The sequence below is a fragment of the Ostrinia furnacalis genome, unplaced genomic scaffold (genome assembly GCF_004193835.3).
Source record: "Ostrinia furnacalis isolate ACB-3 unplaced genomic scaffold, ASM419383v2 OfSCF1533, whole genome shotgun sequence".
NCBI lineage: Eukaryota > Metazoa > Arthropoda > Insecta > Lepidoptera > Crambidae > Ostrinia > Ostrinia furnacalis.
In genome coordinates this window covers 18372-36904 of record NW_021131772.1, presented here as the reverse complement: position 1 = coordinate 36904, position 18533 = coordinate 18372, and the positions used below count along the sequence as shown (strand labels likewise).

The 18533-nt window shown below is 38.0% G+C and overlaps 2 protein-coding genes across 3 annotated transcripts; both read left to right on the top strand.

Moving 5' to 3' along the window:
- The first annotated feature begins 6550 nt into the window (after positions 1 to 6550).
- On the top strand, positions 6551 to 8179 carry LOC114352995 (nucleolin 1). Its single transcript, XM_028304777.1, has 3 exons — positions 6551 to 7034; positions 7104 to 7964; positions 8022 to 8179. The coding sequence occupies exons 1-3, from the start codon at positions 6551 to 6553 to the stop codon at positions 8177 to 8179; spliced, it is 1503 nt and encodes a 500-aa protein (XP_028160578.1).
- Positions 8180 to 12708: 4529 nt separating this feature from the next.
- Positions 12709 to 17643, top strand: LOC114352999 (uncharacterized). Of its 2 annotated transcripts, XM_028304783.1 has the most exons (5): positions 12710 to 13482; positions 13688 to 13797; positions 14683 to 14860; positions 17169 to 17257; positions 17412 to 17643. In XM_028304783.1, the coding sequence occupies exons 1-5, from the start codon at positions 13429 to 13431 to the stop codon at positions 17626 to 17628; spliced, it is 648 nt and encodes a 215-aa protein (XP_028160584.1). In that variant the 5' UTR covers positions 12710 to 13428; the 3' UTR covers positions 17629 to 17643. The 2 variants fall into 2 exon arrangements, with proteins under 2 accessions (XP_028160585.1, XP_028160584.1); XM_028304784.1 differs by lacking the exons at positions 17169 to 17257; positions 17412 to 17643 and adding an exon at positions 14983 to 15019 and having other exon boundaries at positions 12709 to 13482.
- Positions 17644 to 18533: the final 890 nt, after the last annotated feature.

The window sequence follows — 18533 nt, the reverse complement described above, 5'->3', positions numbered from 1 at the left end:
CCCTCCTCTTGGAATGTGGGGTTTATTTTTTTATGTGAGTCTACATAAAAATTGATTGTATTTCTTAGGGGCCGTCCATAAATTACGTCATCGATTTTTTCAGATTTTAGACCCCCCCCCCCCCTACAATCATGCTATCGTCATTTCTTAATGACCCCCCCCCCCTCCCAAAATTGACGTCATTACCAGTTTGACAAATCGCCAAATTTGTCTCACGTAATTAATGGACGCCCCCTTACTGTAATTGTGTACATCGATGTTGCATTATGTATGTTTATTATGAGTTATTTTAGTATTGTACGCGCCTTAGCCGCCTCTCACATTTGCAGTCTCACACTTACTAGGTGTGCTGGAAGAAATTTCTTTTTAGAAATAATCTTTTTTTAGGTACCGTCATCCGCAGACCAACCCCCCCCCCCCCACGGGCACGTTTTTGGGGGCATTTTTGTCGAAAAAATTGACAAAATAACATCGCCTTAAATTATCGCTAGCCCTATCCCAAACACACTGTATTGTAGTTAATTTAAATGAAATTCCATCATCCTCACATCTATGATTGATTACTAATATTATAAACCTGAAAAAGAAGTTTGTTTGAAGGTGCTAATCTTAGGAATTACTGGTTCGATTAGAAAAAATGTTTTTGTGTTGGTTAGCTAATTCTCTAATAGGAGAAGAGCGTCAATGAAAAATGTTGCGAAAGCTTAAAAATATATTCAAACTATTTCACCCTACTTACGAAGTCACGGGCACAGCTAGTTGGACCATAATTTAATCTGATTGGACACAGCATCCAATAATAATAAGTCTTTGTCGTTAAATATTGAAATTAACTCAACAATATCACTCAACATGACAATAATCGATTCGTTGATCTTATTTTCCAGCGTTCAGTTAAGATTATTGCGAATGAGTTGCAAAAGCACACAAGGCCGTGCAGAATCGATACTTTAGGCAAATAAAGGCACGGTCGTCGGTCAGTCCGCAGGAGACGAATTTTTTTTACAGTGACATCGCGAAAATGACAAACGAGCTGACTTTTTATATATAAAAAAAACCTGTTAGCCTAGGCGCAGACCACCGACTTTTAAGCCTTGATCACACGTACCGAGTAAACGGGCGAGACAGTAAAATAATAATAATAAATAATAATAAATAAATATCCTTAGACATTTTACACTGCGCTTCTAGTCCCAAACTAAGTTACTTAAGTTAAGTAAATGTTTACTCGGTCGAGACAGTTGGGCGAGCGAGTCACATACTCGAGCGTAATGTTCATACACACCGAGTACTCGGCCGAGAGCACTGTCTCGCCCGTTTGCTCGTTACGTGTGATCAAGGCTTTAGTTGGCCGATAGTTGGGCCCGATTTTAATTTGTATGAAAAATCGGTCGATACCAAATCGGTGTAATGCGCGCACTTTCATACATGGCCCATACTGATTAACAGCCCGCTGCCCGACCCAACTATCGGCCAACTAAAGGTGTCTGCGCCTAGGCTTAGGCTTAACTAATACTTAGCTAAGTATTATTTCTTCCAAACCAAATAATGCCAATGCTGCAAAAAGGACTCTTCCAAGAATTTCCGTGCTTCTCGCATCCAGGTGCTTTCCACGGCCTTCACTAGATCATCGGTTCACTGAGTGGTAGGGACGCCTGCCTACATTACAGTTTCCGGTCGGTGGTCGACAATCTTGAGCTAAGTGATGCATAAACGAATGCAATAGGCAGAGATAATTTTTATTTGCATATGCTCGCTTAGCTTAGGTCTCATGTTGATAGAAAGTTGAGAAATCAGTCTCAATAGAAGTGTTGACACCACCAATCAATTGACGTACTTTTTAAAACTTGTCAAAACGAAACTCTCCCATAGATTTTGTATGGCACTACAAGCAAGTGACGTCACTATTTTGTCAGCTCAAATAAACTACTTTTTAAAATTACAATGCGACCAAAAATCGTAATTTACAGGTAATTTAAAATTAATTAAGTTTTTAAGACAAGAATGAAGTGTCTTTTTAGAAAAGTTGTGATTTCGAATTATTATAGGGAATGGTGTCAAATTGTCTATTTGCAGTTACAGCAAAACAGCTAATCCAATTTTAAGGGATTACTTTTAGGTTGATTGAAATTTTGGGTGTCATAACCACATGTATTAGATGACCTAAAAGTTAGTTCGTTAATATGTAATTTCAATAAAATTATAGTTCCTTTATAATTCATCCGTGGAATAATAATATACTTATGCATGATGATAGCGTACCATCCCTACATTGTCGACATATCACCAGCTCGCTTGAAAACAAGTTGTTTGTTAAAGGCTACTGAAGTAAACGACTAACACCCGTATTCACAAACGATGCTTGCTTAAGTGAAGCAGCAAATAGAACGCATAGCGTTGAATAGAGCTCTGTGACTGGTGCTTGTGTAACCCTGTGCGTCCAAGCGCACTGTGAGACCTCATAGTAATGTTTTTGAATACGGGCTTAAGTATTATCTGTGGTATTATCAACAAAGCAATCAGCAATAGAAAACTACTCACTAGCAAAATTGATTTCCAAATTAATTTTCCATTTGTAAAAATTATCGTTACTACGAATATAAACGATTTAGACGGATTATTACTACAACGAAGGTCAAAAGATCGGTAATTTGCGTCGGGTCTGCGTAAACGCAACTCCATTCAATTTAAGATTTCGACGAAGCTGATCAATTGCTTATAATAATTGGAAATCTTAAAAGTAGTGGATTAACAAGAGGGTATAGCCTCGAAACAAAATAAACCTTAAATAATATAGACTTTTCTATTAGACTAGCAGCCGCCCGTGACTTCGTACGCATGGATCCCGTTTTACCCCCTTAGGAGTTGAATTTTGCAAAATCCCGTCTTAGTGAGCACCCACGTTCTAAAAGGAACCCCCATGCAAAATTTGAGACTCCTAGCACTTGTAGTTTCTGAGATTTCGTGATGAGTGAGTCAGTCAGTGACTTTTCGCTTTTACAGAGTACAATAGGAACTATTAAAAGAGCTACACTTAAAAAAAAATATTTCAAAAGTTAAGGTAGTGTAATCTTCATAAGTGCCTAAATTACAGATAATTTGGTTTGCATTTTTTAACATTGAATGGTAACATTTAGAATGTCATAGAGAAAAATAAAATTTCACTAACGATAATGCTTAGGAAGTGTTTAAAGAGTTTATAGCTTTACTTAATTAAATTGAAAAACCAGTCTACGCGGGCAACTACCATTTTTATTTAAACAAAAACACGAAGGAGTCCGTTCTTAAAGTCCAGTACAAACCCAAAGTTACGACCTCGGTTGTTAAATGCTCCATGATCTATGGAAGACCTCAAAAAATCTTGTATAATTTTATAAAAGCGAAAGGAGTCACTCACTCATCACGAAATCTCAGAAACTACAAGTGCTACGAGTCTCAAATTTTGCATGGGGGTTCCTTTTAGAACGTAGGTGCTTACTAAGAACGGATTTTTACGAAACTCCACCCCTAAGGAGGTAAAACGGGATCCACGCGTACAAAGTCGCGGGCGGCCGCTAGTCGTGCACCTGACCTGAATAATACATTACAGTCGATAATATCATAAGACTTTATTTTATTGCAAATAATACAGTCCTGGCTGGTGTACTGCCGGTCGACTTCTAAAGGTACAAAAGCGTGCGGCTATGTACTTCGCATCAAGGGAAAATACAGGGTGTTTGGCGCATCGTGTGCCAAAATGATTTGGCGGATAGAATGGGTCATTTCCTATATTTTCACCCCCCATAACACGTTCCATGTCAGGCGGCTACTTTCATATTAAGTTTTTTAGTAATTTCACCAAAATACCCAAATCGCATCATTTAATTTCGATTTAAAAAAAAACTACTAAGCGTAGCCTCAAAGTAAATATTTTGTTTTGACGTGCATCGATATAGGGTTGCATCAAATCTAAATTTACTGGCAAATATCATCTAGTTTTTTTTTAATTCAGCTTTGAACTTTTCCGAAAAGTTAAAAATGGACTGAACATTTAAGTTTACATGGCTATAAAATATAACCTCCGATTTCTTAAATAGCCGCGATCGTTCTAAAATAAGTCAATTATTTGATTCCCGAGAAGTCGTTGAAGAAGAATTACTCAGTCAAAGGACGTCACTTATATAAATTCTTCCCGAATGTACGCGAACGTCTAACTAGGCGATGGTTAGAAATCGACCATTGCCTGTCGCAGTTCCTCACGGGACATGGCAACTTTAAACATAAACTTCACGAATTCAAACTAGTTCCGTCTCCTTTTTGCGAGTGTTCCACTGATGATGTCAGTCATGAGCAGTCTGCCCATCATATTTTGTGGGAGTGTGATCTTTGGAAACATGAACGTGATATAATGCTTAATTCAATACAACATACATCTGTTTCCGCAATTTATTACACCGATCTTGTTTTCGTGCTTTTAAGCGATTTTGTGAAAAATATTATTGGCAGGTAGTTGCTAATTGCTCATAAGATAGGCCCCCTTAATTTAATTTATTGTCCGTGGTGCCTAAGCTTTTCTTAAAGGTTTTATTTAAACCTTTGTTTGTCACCTGTCATCCGCTTTGCAATGGAGGGAAGTCGAACCTTAATTTCGAACTCCTCCTATGTTCTTCTGATTAATTTCGTTGCGGGTCCAATGACAGTTTAACTTTCCCCAGGGACAAACTTGAGCTTCATTGGTTGGGTTTTTGTGGCGGTCAAGCTGTAGATCCTGGCTACACAGGAGTTGCAGCGGTGGAAATAAGAGGTGGGAATAGTCCCATTATACCTACATAAATACTTCTCTCAGTTTTGTCACCTGTCATCTGCCTTGCACTGGAGGGAAGTTGAACCTTAATTTCGAACTCCTCCTATGTTCTTCTGATTAATTTCGTTGCGGGTCCAATGACAGTTTAACTTTCCCCAGGGACAAACTTGACCTTCATTGGTTGGGTTTTTGTGGCGGTCAAGCTGTAGATCCTGGCTACACAGGAGTTGCAATAGTGGTTGCGGAGCGGTGGGAATAGTCCAGTTATACTTCGGTACTTCTTTCAGTTAGGTAGAGTCTACCAGACCGCTACAGTTCATCAAAGAAAACATGGAAAGGTCATTGCCTCCGCGGACTGAAGCAACGACTGTTGCCCTAACACACGGCCGTTTGGGCAATCTGGCTGGTGCCACAGAGATGCGGTTGGAACGCCGAGGTTGGACTTGACTTGCCTACCTACTTGACTTAGGCTGAATTGCACCACAAACTTTAACGGTAACTATAACGATAACTGGTGTTTTTTGTAAGGAGTTTGACATATTTTTGACGTTTGTCAAAGGTAAAGTAAGATCTGCATCATCTTAGGCTGAGTTGCACCATCTTGCTTTGACTTTAACAAACGTCAAAAATTGTGTCAAACTTCATACAAAAAACACCGGTTGTCGTTAAAGTTACTGTCAAAGTTAGGTGGTGCTACTCAGCCTTAATGTCCTAAGATGTCCCCTATATGAGGCAGAGGGCGTCCACAACAGTCCTCCGTCGCGTTATGTCTTGAGCTTCGCTTTTGATCTCGCTCCAAATCATTCTGATTTTAACCGCGGTTGGGATGGCATGTTTTTAACCGACTACAAAAAGTAAGAGGTTCTCAATTCGGCTGGTATTTTTTTGTAAACGATGTAACATTAGATAAGGAAATCGTTGTCGCTTTGCTTGGGCCTACTGTTACGTAAAAAGTGATGGATTGATAATAAATGTGATTTCATAGAATTAAATGTATAAAAAATTGTTTAGAGAATCTGTATGAAGATGTACGAGTATTAATGGTATTCGATCTTTATTACAATCATATTAGGATAATTAATTGGACTGCTCTACAAATGATTTTATCTGGCAGCTTTATTTTTTTTAATGTTTTTTTTTTACAAGTTTAAATGCTGAAAATGATTCACGTTACTTTTTAACCCTAAAAGAATCAAATACATAACTTTGCCAGTTAAAATAAAATGTAAACCTATTACTTTTATTGTTAGTTCAAAATAAGTTTCAAACGCGACTCTATCGTCCACCTTCGCTGAAACTTGATGATTTTCCGGCGCTGTCTCCTCGCTTTGATTTGGTGATGAATTAGTATGGATAAGACTTTAATAGACAAAAATTAAAGGTAATTTAATAGACAAACGACAAGTCTTTGTAATAATAATGAAGAAAGGAAACGTTTATAGATTTTGTGGTCGATCCTCATCGATTAACAAATATTTCAGTTTATTTACATTCTACCATTTTCTCACTGCCAGGTCAGCAATCAAGGCGTGAAATGCAATAAATATACAAACAGCTAAATCTTTCTCAAATTCAAAGATCATCGCAAATCGGTAAAAAATAATGAATATTTTTCACGACTTCCAAGTCACGTCCATACAAATCCAACAGTCCACGGACCACCGCGGCGTAGAGAATCATTTTACAAACAATATAAATAATAGTGATTGTCCGTCCGCGATCAGTCTGCCGTGCGCCGGCGCATAGTAACAACACACCAATGCTGCCATGAGGCCTCCAACTATGCACCTGTACTTCACAGTACTTATAGCAGTAGTTCACGCGTTAAGTATAGAAAAAGTGAGTGATAAAAATAATGTGACCAAACGTGCGGCTAATGGAGACTTCTTCCCAGACTGGGTGCCGTTCAAAAATAAACACGGCGATGAGTTGGGAGAGTTTCAGCAAGTGACCAAAGCGAAACCTAAGAAACGGCTCGCTCCGCCCGTTAACTTCATCCTCAGAGCAGTAGCCGAGCCTGAAGGTGATGATTATTATGATAAAGGTCAAGGAGAGGGCGGCGATGGTGACGAATACTTCGAGAAAAAAGATTGGTCGGATCTCAACAGACCTGCCGAACCTGTTGATGGCGTCAAAGTAGTGAACCACACGGACATTTCTGATATTGATGGAGTCGTCGATATAATTACCAAAGGCAAGCCAAGTGTCATTTTGAACGCATTACAGTTGCATAATAATTCGAAAAAACAAAGTCAAGAAGTCCGTGCGCCTGTGAAACCAGTCCAACCTGAAAGTGATGTCAAAGAAGAAAAAGAGGAAGAAAAGGAGGAAAGAGAAGAAGAAACCACGAGCAAGGAAGAAACTAAGAAAAAAGCTGACAGCAAAGAGGAAAAGCCAATTGAACCAAGAAAACCTAAGAAGATTAAAAGATACGAAGATGATATTGATTACGAAGAAAGCGATTCAGAAAAACAAAAACCTGAAGTAGTTGAAGATGACCAGAGTGAGAATGATGCCAAGAAAGCCAGTATCCTTGACAGTGTAGACGAGCTAAAAGAACGGCATGCGGAAGAACAAAGGGCCATTTCTGAAAAAGTGAAAGAGGAGGAAATATACACAGAAGAGCACGAGAGAAATAAAATTGGAGTTCGTGAAAAACCTGATAAGTATGATACTCGCGGGCGTAAAAAAGACTCGGACTATGACGAATACGACGAAAAAGAGGTGTCAGTTCATGAAAAATACAGGATGCATTCTTCCAAAGTAACAACGACAACACGACGACCTAAAACTACAAGGCATAAAGGCAAAAAGAACGAAGAGGTAGGAAAACTGTCGGTGTTCAAAAACCCTCAGTTGTACATGGTTTATGATGACGACAGCGAAGATACGACCACGACTAAGAAACCGACGACTCGATCACGAGCCCATTCGAGGTACTCCTCAAAATTTACGACAGCTACCCCTGAGACTGAGGAGAATGTCCGCATCTCCCTTGTTCCCCAAGATTCCGAAGCCAAAGAAGGAGAACCTACACTGTTCTTTCCGAAGACAAGAAAGAACAAAAAGAAGCGTAAGAACAGGACCACGACTCCTGAGCCTGATTCGTTCGTGGCTGAGACGGTGGCAGGGTCTTCTGCGAAGGACTTGACCACTGCTGTAGACTTCACCAGCCCATCAGGTGCTGATACCACTGGCTCAGGGACTGGTATAACGAGCTCAGGGACTGACACTACAGCTTCGAGTCCTGACACGACGGCGTCAGGCTCAGCAGTGTCGGCTTCTGATGCACTAGCAGCGACCAATGGTGCGACTGATGCTGTACCAGCGTCTACCGACCACAAAGATGAGAAGAAAGAGGAGGACTACCATAAAGAGAAGGGTGAGTGCTTGTAATCTACTTTAGGTTTAGCTTTAATAGGGGTATTCTCTTTATTTTGAGAATAGAATAATTTTGTTTGCATAAAAACGGTACAATCAAAGGTAAAATTATTTTAAAGCTCAATTTTTGTCTTGCGACAATAAGTATGAGTGCGTGTGATTTTTTATTCAGGATTTTACATTGGGTTTTTTCTTACAATTCAGTAATTAAAGATTATGAGGTCATTTTTATACACATGAGTATCGTTTATGTAAGACTGCAGCACTCAGCAAAATATTAATAATTATTTAAAATGGAGCACTTGGCCTTTGTCCAGCAGTGGAAGTCACTTGGCTGAAATGAACAAAAAAAAATAAACTAGACAAAAACTTTCTAGCATGACTCTTAACGGTCTTCATGACGATCATAAAAGTAGCTGTTGTTTTAGTAGAATGTTGTTCCAGCATTTTATGAGCAAAAAGTCTAGATATCCTTATCAGGAATAGCGTAGACATAATCCTATCACCCAAAGGACTGTGATAAAGGACAGTCACACAACGATAAAAAATAGAGCGGGATTTTTTTCGTCCTTAGCGCGCTAAGTTTATTATTTGATTGGCTTGAAATTCGTTTCTAAAACTCTAGCTAGAGTGATATTTAGTTCTTAATTAAATGTTAGACGCCTATATAACCACTTGCGGCTTGTACAAAATGAACATGATATTATCTTCAGACCCTACCGTAAAGTGTATCGCCTGTACAATCTCTCTTTTCCCTTATTTCCCTAAAAATGCTACCCCAAAAGAGCCCCTTTCCCAAATTATGGAATGAAAATATATCGTAGAAAGGTCGCGTCAAAACCCACATTTTAGGGAAAATATTATTGTTCGACCCATTGCTAAGATACATGGCTTTTGTTTATATTACAAGTAGTGTTTCTTTAATACTTTTCTTTATTTGTTGCTCTAAAATGTAAATACAACCATTTTCTTAAATCTATATGTATAAAAGAGAAAAGCCACTGATTGACTGACTCACTCATCACGAAATCTCAGAAACTACAAGTGCTAGGAGTCTCAAATTTAGCATGGGGGTTCCTTTTAGAACGTAGGTGCTCACTAAGAACGGATTTAACGATACTCCACCCCTAAGGGGGTAAAACGGGATCCACGCGTACGAAGTCACGGGCGGCCGCTAGTTACGAATATACAGTATTCCGTTCCTTTATGAGGCCTTATATTAAATTGCCTCTTATTAACTCATCGTATAGTTTTCGTCATATGACCTATTTCTAAGACACTGATATATTTTTCATTACAATAGCAAATATGTAATAAATTATGCCTATATCTTGTCATATTTCATACGTTGTATTTCTATTAATAAGGGGCTTATTACCGATGCTCAGTTTTTTAGAAGAATATTAGAGTAATTTATTTCTAACTAGCTCCTGCCTGGGGCAGGCATTTTTCTACCGAATAGTTCAGTATTTATTTATTTGTTTATGAAGAGCAAGGTTTACATTATTATATTAGGTAAATAAGGAAATAATAGTAAAGCATCAAGGGACTACTCGAGAAATTTATCATTTCACCGTCTCCAATTTGAGTCTTCCAGTGACTTGGCCCACTTTTAGCTTGGTCCATGGGCCAGGTCACTGGATTGAATTTTTAATTATTTTTCTTCCATTAACTGAGCATAAATTGAATATTTTAGTAATAAATTATCCTGCTTTCGCCTCCGAGATTTATTTTACCATGTAGTACCCCTGTACGACAACCCAATCCGCACACAATATTCAGCGTAGTAGTATTAAAAAACAAAAGAGCGGGCAACCCCACCCCTACCACGCTGTGGGCTCGGTGTCCGAGCGGTCTCATTCCTTTGTGCGCACGCGCAACGACCGCACGCAGTATAAGAAAAATGCTTAAGTGACGTCACCAGGACGTTTTTACCGACAAAAAACGTAATTATTTTAAGTTGTGCAGTGTAGTGACGAGAATTAGACCCAACAAAAGGTATTATTACTGCGCATTTAAAGTTTTGATAAATTATTTTGATTCACACTCCCACTCATAAATGCAGTAAGTTGTAACGATACGGCGCACATATTACGTTGTAAGAACTAAAGTTTTGATCAATCATTTAACACATGTACCGTAAGTAACGAAAACTACTGATAAACGCAGTAAGGAACAATCTTACTGCATTCATGGGTAATAAGTATCGAACGAAAACTTAGTTAATCCTTAACATAAACAGTTTTTTAATAATTTTAAATACAAAATATTAATTAAAATACAAAAACCTCATATCAAAATAAACTTTGAGTTTAGCTCTATAAGCCTATATATTTTTTTTTACAAATATTTGCGTAACTAATTGTAGACACCCCAAAATAAAATTTCAACTTTGATCGCGTTTTTCTCGAAACTGTTCACGTGTTACTTACTGCGTTTATAAATTGTGCGGCAGTCTCGGCTACTGATGTATTTAGCCGCCAAAACTGTTTTTTATTGGTTAGATCGATAAGCGCACGATAATGTGAGGTCGGTTTGGCGCGGAGAAACGAATTTGGCGCGAACTTATAATTTTTCAAAGAAGAAACTCACGATCGTTTCATTCAGGTGCGAAAGGGTTATCTGAATGGACAAACATGGACATATTTCAGTTGTAGGATTTTACTATTTCAGAATGACTAATGCCCATTTTCATCATCAATCCCTAATTTTTAAGTGACCCCTATGGTAAACAGCAAGAATGTTGTTTTAATAGGGTTCACTTAAAAATAGGGATTGATGGTGAAAACGGGCATAACTGTCCTGATTGCACACTTGGCCGAGTATTAATTAGTAAAAAACTGCATTATTGTATGCTTATGCTCATACAAAAATAAAACTCACAGATATTGAGCAATTCTGAGAAACATTCAATGTAGCACTTTAGAGTAGATTGTCCGCTGCCTGTGTAACTTTGTATCTTAATAGTAGGTATGCTTTGTCACTGATTTTGATAAAAGTTGATCATAATGTCTTCAGGTTACAGAGTTGATCATGTGTATTATTAACCTCATCAATCTCTACACCTCTTAAGAACTCAAAGCTTGAAACTAAATCATCATATTTTAGGTTTTCGTTCTCTCAAGAATTTCTCCCATCCACTCAAAACATTTCACTTCATCTGTACTACTTTGAGGATTCAAAAAAGGAGTCACTAAATAATTTATTTATTAAATTCTTACTAAAGTAGCCACTATCTCCTAATAAATGGCTTATATTTTCCTCTTTCAAAATCTGCACACAAATGGGAATTGTTCAAAATTGTAGAATCATGTACAGATCTGGGCCATGTAACAAATTAAATCTCTTATTTTTAGAGAGGCATCACAATTCATCACATACAGCTTGTATGTTAATGGAAAAATGCCCATTTCTGCAACAATATAGTTCAATGTCAATGACCCTCCTCGGGTCCTAGTAATTGTAATAATTCTGATAATGAATCTTGGGTGTCTGCACCCGTGGAAATCCAGCAATCTCATAAAAGCTTTCTGCAACTCTTCTCAACTGGCATTTAAATATAATCTGAGCTTAGATCTGCAAGCTAGCGCGTCACTTTCTGTAACACTAAGAGTAGGCGCACACCGTTGATTTTTAATTGGCCGATAGTTGTGCCCGATTTTAAATTGTATGAAGAATCGGCCAAATCGAATCGGCGTAGACATGCCCATACTGATCAACTGCCCGACTAAACTATCGGCCGACGAAAAATCAACGGTGTGCGCCTACTCTAACAGCGTGTCTATTTAATGTAATAGTACGTCGGAAACTGAATCTTTTATCGACTGGGCCCATTCTTCTTTAGCGCTATGTAGATAATCAGGGTACCACCATGCATAAATTACACTTAAAGGATGTCCAAAAATTAACGCAACTTTTAAATTTGCCACCATTTATGCAATAAAGTGTTGACAATCCTAAATATAAAACAAATCGACAGCTGTTTAGGGTTACTAAAAATGTAGCGTTACACGATAGAATAACCTATCTTCGTCCGCAGTTCGAAAATTTCATACAAAATATGGTCGAAATAGTGTTTTAACTTCGTGAATTGTGAAGAGATGAATCGAGAAATTCCGGGAGACAGGATCTGTTGGAGACTCCAAACATGTCTTCTTTTTCCTCCTCGTTTCTTCCAAAAACAAGTCGTTAAAATGTCAATATCGAAGCAGTCTTAGATTAATAATTAACTGCCTCTGTGGTCTAGTGGTAAGACCACCTGCTTCAGACGCAAAGGTCCCGGGTTCAATTCCCAGTGGGGGCAGATTTTTCTGTTCGGTTTGGTTGGTGGTAGGGCTTATTCTAAGTCCGCCTGGCTAGCTACCACCATCTTACCTAAGTCTGTCGCCATAACAACAATGTTAACAGCATTGTTGTGTTCCGGCAGTTAGAGGTAAGATAGCCAGTTCCTCCGTGGTTGAGGATTCCGGGTGAAGCTCGCTTCCACCTTCGGCCTGATCATCACTTAGCATCAGGTGAGATACAGGCTAAGAGCTTCCTCGTTGTGGATAAAAAAAAGCTTTATAAATGCACCAGTTTGGGCTGACTAAGCTACTATAGGAGCCGCTAGACGTAAACTACTCCAAAGTCAACGCCTTTGACTGACTTTGCAAAGCTTATAGAACTGTGAGCACGGAAGACACTTGCATCTGTGAATCAGCTTCTACTTCTACTATCTACTTCTTTTTCGGGGTTAGCCGCCAGCTGCTCATCATCAGGCAATGGGCCTCGTGGTCTGGCCAAAACTGTATTTTTGGCTAAGACTCAGTTTATAACACTTTGTACGCAACTCGTAATGTCGTTCATCATAATCTTGAGGGGATTGGTCTTACAAAACATTGTCACACATTGTTTAGGCCGTGTCTCTTTAAAACCGCGCTAAACTTCGTTCACTCTTATACTCGTACGTTTTTATGCATGCCTGACTTATAGCTGATTTTTCAATCGTCGGATAACTTAACTGAAGAATAAGTTTGGCACATGACAGTTTTTCTTCAGTTAAAAAAAGATATCTGACAATTGAAAAATCAGCCCTTAATGAAATATTTGCTGGTAAAGAATCAAAATGTTTTTTATCTCAGATGTTTTGTTGTTAAAAATATCCGTTGGTGATCACTAATCAGTGAAGAACTTTAACCAGTGAAGTGATTGGAATCAACGAACAGACCGAACTTGTCATCTTTAAACTGCCATCATTCGTGGTAAAAATTAAAAGTTGCAACAATATGGATAAAATTAAAAGTCGTTTCCGTTCCGAAAATTGGACTCGAGAAGAAAAGGTACACGTAAAACATTGCTCCTGTACCCGTTTTCTTTCACCATCAATCCCTAATTTTTAAGTGAACCCTTTGTAAACAAAATTCCTATTATTTCTTGCCATAGGGGTCACTTAAAAATTAGGGATTGATGGTGAAAACGGGCACTAGTCTCATAAAATTACCGGCATGGCTACAGAATGTCTCAAAATGTTGTTTCATCTTATAGGACTTACTCCTGGAATTAATGCGGGACTCATCCCATATTGTCGATAATAAGCAAACCGACACAGATACTAACAGACGCAAACACTTGGAATGGCTGAAGATACAAAACAGGTGAATAGGTTTTTTATACAGGTAAAACTTGGTGTAACTAGGGTTGCCAGGCGTCCGGATAAAGCCGGACATAGTTAGGCTTTTTGATTGCGTCTCCGGCCAAAATAACAGATGACCGGCCTGTCCGGCTTTTGTTAGGCTTTTTATTTGGCTGCGAAAGTCCGCGCCAGGCGAAAGTAGAACCACAGAATAAGGCACGCACGCATCAGGACGTTAGGCAACCGATGATGATANGATAGTACTCATTCGTGAGCTCACTAATTGCCCCCCCCCCCCGTCGCATGTCCGGCTTTTAGGGTAAAATGTCCGGCCAAATGAAGCACATAGTCCGGCTTTTGTGTTTTTGGAACTGGCAACCCTAGGTGTAACTAATGTACAAGTACAGTCGCGGAATGAAAAGGTTCGTCAGTTTTCAAATTGATTCCTTCAACGAATCGCGAGCACATATTACCTTTTGAAACTATGTTACTGAATAATCTCGAGTTAGAGGAAATAATCTTTAACTGTTCGTCAGTAAAGTTCAAATTATTCAGATCAAAGTTGTTTGACGATTCATCTTGTCAAGAAGATTGTTATGATTGATAAACTAAAACCTTCTTGTTGGTTCAACCTGCCATTATTATTTCTTTTAAATAAAAAAAACTATTGTCAATTGGTCAATGTCATCATTGCATTGCACTGATGGTATAGAAAAATAAACAAGCAAAACCTTATTCATTAGCAAACGTCATATTTATTTAAATGTAAGCAGCACTGTTTCTTGTACTGTTATGTTGGCAGGCTTGACTCTTACAGTACCTAGTGCAAGCGAAAACCGACACTAAGGTGACGAACCTTTTCATTCCCCGACTGTACATTAACAGATTTTTGTGATATGTATTTCAGTTTAGCTGAAATGACTGGAAAGATACGAGATGTTCCTCAACTAAAGGGACGTTGGAGGAGAATGAAAATGGATGCAAAGAATAATATTTTGCAAAATGAAAAATCTGAAAGGCTGACTAATGAAGGAAACAGCTCACAATCGTCTTCAGAAGATGATTTTTTATGCACGTCGCGAATGGTATTTTTTATGTGATTACTTCATTCGTATCTACAAAACTCGTACAAGCTACAATATTTTATTTAGTACCTATTTATTCAAATTGTTGTGAATGTTATGAAATAATTATTTCAAATTTTCAGGATCATGCATTGAAGTAATATTACTACGTATAGAACAGACATCGCGAACAAAATATGTACAGTGCGGGGTGCGGGGCGGGAATTTGACGGACAGCTGTCAGTCAAATTCATGACTATCAAGTTTCATAATTTATGGCGATAAAATCTGCACCAGAAAATGTCGTACTTCATTGATAGGATTGCACGAATAGTGACGTTCCTGCGGTCGCCTCATCATAGACATTGTGAAACGATTGTGAAAATAAACAAATCGGCTAAATTGTGTTAAATTTTCATGGTGCTCAATAGCAAAAAGGTTCAGCTACTTACATTATTTTCTTTTATTATATTGTGCGTTTCCTGTAATGTAATCTAAGCTCCCCTCCCTTAGACTAAAATTAGCCCTCCTAGACAAGTGACAAAACGTAGCAGTTGAAACATTCGAAATCACTTCGCTCTGCCGTTTTTTGGTGTTAGTTACTTCACTCTGTGATGCGATTTTAAAATTACAACTGGCGATTCCGAATTCACAACTGAGGGGACTGAGGCTAATCGTGTTACTTGTGCTACAAGTGCGTATGGGCTTCATACTGATGCTTAAGCCATTAATTATTTTTCTTCCCGATTAAAATCTAATGTAATCGATAATCGCCTTGAGAATCGTTAACTGGTATTTTCTAATTCGATAAAAAAATTACCCATCTCTAGTTTAAAACTGTCATCCAACAGCGCACGAAATATTATGAGTTATAGATAATGATACCATTACAGAGGCGACACTTCGTTTACGTTTAGTTTCTGCCTATTGAATTGGATACTGTAAGGAAACATCGTCATCATCATTTTAGCTACTGGACGTCCACTGCTGAACAAAGGCCTCCTCTAATGATTTCCACATCGCCCAGTTGATAGTGGCCTGCACCCAGCGTCTTCCTGCTATCTTCAGTCAGTCCATCTTGAGATTTTAGAAAAATTCCCACTCGTCACGGTAGGAACAAAGCTAGGGATGACCCACGCCTTCACTCCAGAACCAATAAAATAACTGAAAGTCAGAAACTTTCAGTTATTTTATTGTCTCTATTGTTAACTATCTCAGTGGTTGAGTACACGTATAATAGCTGTGAGGTAGAAGTTACGGGACTATTCCCACCTCTCCTTTTCACCGCTGCATCTCCTGTGTAGCTAGCACCTAGACTAGTTGATTTAAAGCCAAGGTATATCAGTTTTTAGGTAATGACTTAGTGCATCTAAAAATGTAAAACTTTCTAGTTTTTTGTAACATTGAAAAATCTAAAAAGAAGCATCATTTTTTTTACCAAGTGTTTCTAAGAAATTTAAATGGAAGCTTTTGATGACAACGTATTGCTTACTTTTTCAGCTGTCGAACGAATCACTTTTATACTCATAGGTCCTGTACATCGGTAGATTTGGTAAATAAATGAATCCATCCGGACTCAGAAACTAAAAAAATTAAAATAGCTGTAATTTTTTAATACTGGATTTGTCGATTAAATTGATCATATTACTGCGCCCTAACGGGTCGGACACTGGTGACCAGACACACTGTACAATTATTATAATTTTAGCCTATCTCGTGAGCTAGGTGTCAATAATTAGGGTGATTTACTAACTAACCAGTCGCATACGAACAACAGCAGTGAGATTCAAACAAGTTTGATCCATGATGCCGCACGACTATTGTGTGAGCCCACCCGTAACCCAAGCTTATTTAGCTTAACACAAGGGGCTGGACGGGACTATTAGTAATTTGTGCAATACAAAGTGCTTATAATCTTTAAAAAAATCTTTTTATTGCTGTATTTAACCTTCCTTTCGTATACTAATTTATGCGTCAGTGTCAAGTCTGCGATTTTTATTCTTTGAAATTTTCGTAAAATGGCTGCCGCCGCGGTGCGCCTTGTAATTAACAAATTAAAATTAAATTAGTGTTTTAAAGTGCATAAATGTACAACTTAATGGTAAAAAGTCATTCCTTGATTTTTACTTAATATGTATCTGGAGTTATTTGAACAGTATTTTCGTCTATAGGATGGCATATTTCAAAAAACAAAACTGCACTCAAGCGTGTTGTCACAGCAACCGCTGAGCACATACTAATTGAATTTCGGTCCGTGGACCTATTTAGGTGCCAGAAACAGTCTAGTTGACATGTCTTCTCTAGTACGTAGTACATTATAACTCAATGGGATCATGTTGAAAACGAACAAAATATAGAGGAAAATCAAGGGAATGATCATTTAACGAAAATTCATGACTTCAAGCGTCGTAAGACTGAGTGAGTATTCTTATACCTACGAGTCATTTAACATAAATGAATTTAAGAAATCAATTACAGAACAGAGTACAACATTTATTATTAGAAGTTCATAAAGAAAGGTGTGCAAGTAAATGTTTACACGGATTAAAGCAATATTTAATTTTGTTTTCAGAACCAGTCATAGAAGCATGGTTTTGGCGGGTAACATTGACTTAAAAAACTATACAAAAACACTTATGAAGGAAGAGCATGAGCTGAAGATGGAATATCATAAGTTAGAATTAAGCCACCAACAGGCGCGCCATAAATTGGAAATTGATGTTTTATTATTAGAGAAGGAGAAAAAAGAGTTGGAAGTAAAATTATTAAAAGACAGATTAAAAGATTAAAAATCTTGATAAATAAAATTTCTTCTTATTACTATCCCCATAATGTATTATATCACTTTGATTTAGTTGTTGTGGTGGTCTTCGATGTCGGACATATTGTGTAGTACAGCTAAGGCTACAATAGTTGCTTCGGCAGTGCTCAGCTTCGTATGTAGGTACACCTCATAATTGACGTCTGAGCTTTTGTTTTAACAGACCTCTATTGTATCCCTGGTCTTAATATGTGCTTTATTATAAGCTTCCTCTTTTCCATTTGTTGGGTGTAGCAGTAGTGTGAATTAGAGTGCAAGCATAAATCCACTATCTCCAAAAAGTCTTCCATGGAATTCTCCATTCTCAAATCTTTCCTACAAACCACCCGTTAAAAAGTTGTGAGTCGTGGACAGTTCCTGTTAAGAATTTTAAAAAAGTCCTTTGACTTAAGGATTAGTCTATTCTTGAAAGTTTTACATTCATGATAGGTTGAAGAGCAAAAAGTCGAAAAAGTGAGCTGCGCGCTCGAGTGTTGGATGCAAGATGGCCGGCGACGCCGATGGAGGCATTAGTTTTAGTACCTAACGTCCGGCGAGGGGTGAAAACTGTGGAATGCGCACTGCGCGAACACTTCCTCTTCATCTTTTTACTAATTCTAATTTTCTTTTGAACAAATATCGTCAGTGTTGAAACAGATTGATTCAAGTGTTGTCTGAGTATCTCGAAAATTGTTCATATAATACAAATTCTTTCATACATTCTATTCTTTCATATTCATAGGAATCAATGGCATCTATTTTGTGCCGAAAGCCGCATATTTCACGGACAATAACTTACTCTTTTCAGTTAAGTTTCGGGGCATATAAATAAAAAACTTAGCTATTTTCGCCAAGGCTAGCGCTACACGACGACATAAATGGTTGTAATTGACT

What these genes read in the sequence shown, in the direction of transcription:
- LOC114352999 (XM_028304783.1), top strand. Translation starts at nt 13,429, where the DNA reads ATGGATAAAATTAAAAGTCGTTTCCGTTCCGAAAATTGGACTCGAGAA. An exon ending in ATTGGACTCGAGAAGAAAAG is followed by an intron (nt 13,483 to 13,687) that starts GTACACGTAAAA and finishes TTCATCTTATAG; the next exon opens with GACTTACTCCTGGAATTAAT. An exon ending in TGGCTGAAGATACAAAACAG is followed by an intron (nt 13,798 to 14,682) that starts GTGAATAGGTTT and finishes TATGTATTTCAG; the next exon opens with TTTAGCTGAAATGACTGGAA.
- LOC114352995 (XM_028304777.1), top strand. Translation starts at nt 6,551, where the DNA reads ATGAGGCCTCCAACTATGCACCTGTACTTCACAGTACTTATAGCAGTA. An exon ending in TAATAATTCGAAAAAACAAA is followed by an intron (nt 7,035 to 7,103) that starts GTCAAGAAGTCC and finishes AAAAAGAGGAAG; the next exon opens with AAAAGGAGGAAAGAGAAGAA. An exon ending in AGACTTCACCAGCCCATCAG is followed by an intron (nt 7,965 to 8,021) that starts GTGCTGATACCA and finishes CTGACACTACAG; the next exon opens with CTTCGAGTCCTGACACGACG.